The sequence below is a fragment of the Trypanosoma conorhini genome (assembly GCF_003719485.1).
Source record: "Trypanosoma conorhini strain 025E chromosome Unknown Tco_14.4_contig_00270, whole genome shotgun sequence".
Taxonomy (NCBI): Eukaryota; Euglenozoa; class Kinetoplastea; order Trypanosomatida; family Trypanosomatidae; genus Trypanosoma; species Trypanosoma conorhini.
In genome coordinates, this window is record NW_021704359.1 from 19592 (window position 1) to 23597 (window position 4006).

Genomic DNA, 4006 nt, shown 5'->3' on the forward strand with positions numbered 1-4006 from the left:
GCTGCCGCAGCGCCTGGCGCCTGGCGCCCTGCTCGCCGAGGTCGCGTTTGCGGCGTACATCCCCGGCAGCCGTGCCGCGAGGGGCGGGGAGGGCGGCGACTTCTGCTTCATCTCGCACGGCTGCAGAAGGAATAGACAATAAAACAAGCAAACTAAAAAGATAGGCACTGAGAGTTGCAAGATTTCCAACCCACCCAAAAAGGTGGCTTAATAGGCGTGCGTGAGTGTGTAGAAGCGGCGAAGCGAGCCGCAGGCCGGAGACGACATGGAGGCAATAGACTGGAACTACCTCTCCGCCAACTGCGTCTGGCGGGACAACCTCATGAAGGAGCTGCTCAACACCGGGGTGGAGGTAGAGGCACCGGAGCTTAGGATATGGCGGGACATATATGATGACTCTGTGAGCCTTGAATCGTACTGGTACACGCTGCTCTCGCCCAAATTTCGCCAACCGGCGTTTCTAGCGATGCGCATAACACTCTTTGCGGCCTTACCGTTGTTGATCATTGGGGACAAATTTGCTGATCACTTTACGATGTCCAGGGTTCTCTGCCTCTACGGCATCGCCTACAGCCAGGAGACCCTGGGGGAGCAGATATGCATGCTGTGCACCGCATTCCAAGTGGTTGTCTGCATGACGGTATGGGGGCTACTGATGTACACGTTCAATGTGCTTAATCACGAGGTGGCGTGGTGGTGTGCCGTGTTTTTTGGATCCTTCTTCGTGGGTCTCTTCGGGGACCTGCGGTGTCGACGGCTGTCGATAGTGATGATGGTGATCATTATGGAGGTGCAACGCTCCCTGCCGAATCAAGGCGGGCCGTACCTGCCGTTCTACGTGGCTCGTGACGTCTGTTTTGCCTTGATGTTTTCGTTTGCTCAGGCCTTCCTGCCGCCGTTTACGATGTGCAAGCGCGTGGACGACGCGATGGCGGGGGCGTGGGTGTACATGGGAAGCATGGTGCAGAACTGCGTCAAGGGGTGCTGGGCAGAGAACCCCATTGACGCGGCGGCGGCGATTTCAAAGACTTCCTCGGAGCCGTTGCAGGCAATTTTTACAGTTTTGCCTCCGCAGCTGAACGTTGTGCGGTACGAGCCGTGGGTGTCGCCCCTGCTCTGGCAGCTGCGAAACGAGCGCATCAAGGTGATGGGTGGCCTCATGCCTATGCTGCACGCCCTCGCCGCCGCGGTGCGCACGCTGCACACCTCGCACGTGGCGCAGAAGGATCTGGAGGGGTGGAAGAACCCCGGCGTGGAGACCGTCCGCGGGCGCCTGGAGGAGGCCCTCGAGCCATATCTGAAGGCTCTCGAGGAGACGCTGAAGGGGTTGGGGCACGCCTTGAAGCCGGAGGACGTGGCGGAGAAGCTTCCGCTGGAAGACCTGCATGCTGCGACCTCAGGCCTGCAGTCCAGCATCGACAAGATACACTACGACATGATGAAAGGCCGCCTCGGCAACGTGGACTCGGTGTGGTACATGTACGTCGTCTTTGCCCACCTCATGATGGTGCTGTTCGGGGAGGAGCTGCTGCGGTACGGCGAGGCGATGCGCAACTTTGACTCCACGCGCTACACCTCTGCGTCGCGGCGGATGTGGGACTTCTTCATCTTTGAGTACTGGAATGATTTCTGGACGGAGCTGCCGAAGCGGCTCACGCTGGCCACGCCGCGTGACGTGCGTGTGGTGAAGGACGCGTTCAAGCTTGCCTGCGGCTACACCGTGGCGTCTGTCTTCACGCTCTACGTCGGCTACGACAGGGTGTTCTACTTTGGCATGGCCATCCTCATGGGCGTGGGGCTCCCGACGGCGGGTGACACGCTGATGGCGGGCATCCAGCGGGTGGCTGGGCTCGTCTTTGCCGCCTCCTTCGCGTACCTGATAAAGAAGCACAAGCGCTCCGAAGCTGAGGTCTACGCGCTGTCGCTGCTGCTTATCATGGTCTCGCTCTTCGCGCGGGTCTTCCCGGGCTACTTTCACTGCGCCTTCTACTGCGCGCTGCTCATCTCCTCCATGCTGCACATTGCCACCGTACCGCTGATGATGTTCTCCCGCGTGGTGTCCAGCTCGCTCGCTGTGATGTCGTACTACGTCATCGTCGTGTTTGTCTTTCCGATCGACACCATCAGGGTGCTGCACAACGCCGAGGTGTGGATTATGAACGGGGTCTCCGAGTACCTCTCCAGCCTGGTACGTCTCCTGCAGTTCCGCGTCGGCGACAAGGATGCCGAGGTGATGCAGGAGCTGCTCGCCGTAAAGGGGCGCAGCGGTGGCCTCTGGGTGGCCGTGCGTCAGCTGTTGCCCAAAGTCAAAACCGCCGGGCTGGAGCCCACCATCCGCGGCAAGCCGTACCCTGTCTACGAGCAGGAGGAGTTTGCCCAGGTGCTGCGTCGCCTCCTCTCCTCTCTCGACATCATGCTCCTGGGGCTGATGATTCTGCACCGGGAGCGTGTGGTGCCTGCGGCCGCGGAGTTGGAGGAGATGCTCGGCGCCACGATGAAGGTGGTGAAGGGCATCGAGCGGTACGGGGTGTACGTCATGCAGGACTTCGTCAACGCCGTGCAGCAGCCGGAGACGTGGTCGTACGTCGAGACGGTGGACCACTTCACCACCCTGCTGCGGCTGAACAACCAACTCAAGGACATCTTCTCCGTCGACCACGGCAAGATGCTGTCCGCGATTCGCGGCAAGGCGAATGAGCTTCACCTCAACAACCTGAAACTCTCGATGGCGTTCGCCAGCAACAGCAGCCCGACATTCCCCTTGCCGACGGAGGATATGCGGAGTGAGCCGAACCAGAGCAGCACCACCGCCTGCCCGTACGGGCTTGAGGGGGAGGGGAAGGCGCGAGAGGAGCTGACGGCCCCACGCAACGCGAGCTTCATGCTTCGCCCCGACGAGTTCACGATCAACCACGACATGAACATGAGCATCGCCGTCCTCGTGGGCATGGATCTCTTCTGCAGCGAACTGGTGAAGTCCATGCGGACCATGCAGCACATAAACCAGTTTGAGCTCAGCCGCCGCCAGTAGCCCTTGTGCCAGGTTGCGTGCGGCTTGGCCTCCGGCAAAGCAGACGCGTGTGTGTGTGAAGAGGGAAGCGGGGGGTTGCCAGTAGTGATTTATTTTGGCCTTTTTTATTCCTCTTTGTCGGTGCCACAGTTACCTTGGAACAGCTTCCCATATGCAGATATGCAAAGACAACAAGAGCAAAAAAGTTTTTGCACATGTGTGAAACAAAAACAAAAATGTGGAGGAAGAAGTGAAACTGAAAAATGGGGAAAATGGAAGGGGGAGGGGGGGAAAGTGTGTGACGAAGCGAGGAGGTGCGGCGCGCGCCAAGATGTGAAGAGGCGTACACATGCATACGCGCCTTTGCCGTTGGTTAATGGCATTAATAATAAAACCGAAGCTTCGACCTTTTGTGTGGGCGCGGTAGGCGACTGCGCCCCAGCCGATATCCGCCCCCTTTCACCGCACCCCGTCGGAGTGAGCGCCTGTTTTTTTTCTTTCCTCCGGCCCCGTGCGTGTGTGTGTGCATTGCCGCCTGTGACGTCGTTTACGCTTATTTCCTTTTTCTTTTTTACTGTGTGTGTGTGGCTGTGAAAGAGCGAAGAGTTCTCCTGCGGCGCGTCCATGCCGGCTGTCGTTGGCGGCCGCAGCTTGCAGCTCCGCCTCGCTGGTGCTGCGCTTGTTGCCGCCGCCGCCGCTGTTGTTGTAGTTGTGGGGGTCGTGGAGCCCATTGCGGCCGCTGCCGCAGCGCCGGGCGCCCCGCTCGCCGAGGTCGCGTTTGCGGCGTATAACCCCGGCAGCCGTGCCGCGAGTGGCGAGGAGGGCGGCGACTTCTGCTTCATCTCGCACGGCTGCTGGGGCGGGAAGTCCCCGAGGCAGCAGCGACAGCGGGAGGTTGCGGCACTCATCGCGCGGCTCATCGAGGACGCCGCGGGACGGCGGGACGAGCGCATTCGGTTTGTGGTGGCTGCCGGCGACAACTTCTACCCGCGCGGC

General features: G+C 60.4%; 3 protein-coding genes across 3 annotated transcripts in view; all 3 read left to right on the forward strand.

Moving 5' to 3' along the window:
- Tco025E_04943 (uncharacterized protein) overlaps nucleotides 1-135 on the forward strand; it is a gene marked incomplete at both ends in the record, with an annotated part of 348 nt that extends 213 nt beyond the window's left edge. Inside the window, one exon of the mRNA XM_029371848.1 lies at nucleotides 1-135. This exon is cut by the window's left edge and continues 213 nt beyond it. Within this exon, the coding sequence (XP_029228033.1) occupies nucleotides 1-135 (135 nt within the window).
- Nucleotides 136-265: 130 nt separating this feature from the next.
- Nucleotides 266-3031, forward strand: Tco025E_04944 (uncharacterized protein; the record flags this gene model as incomplete). The annotated part of the gene is made up of 1 exon (XM_029371849.1): nucleotides 266-3031. One exon carries the CDS (start codon nucleotides 266-268, stop codon nucleotides 3029-3031), a length of 2766 nt encoding a protein of 921 aa, XP_029228034.1.
- A 603-nt stretch (nucleotides 3032-3634) lies between these two features.
- On the forward strand, nucleotides 3635-4006 carry Tco025E_04945 (tartrate-resistant acid phosphatase type 5 precursor; the record flags this gene model as incomplete). The annotated part of the gene is made up of 1 exon (XM_029371850.1): nucleotides 3635-4006. A coding segment is annotated over one exon (372 nt), but the record flags the coding sequence as incomplete, so codon positions are not given.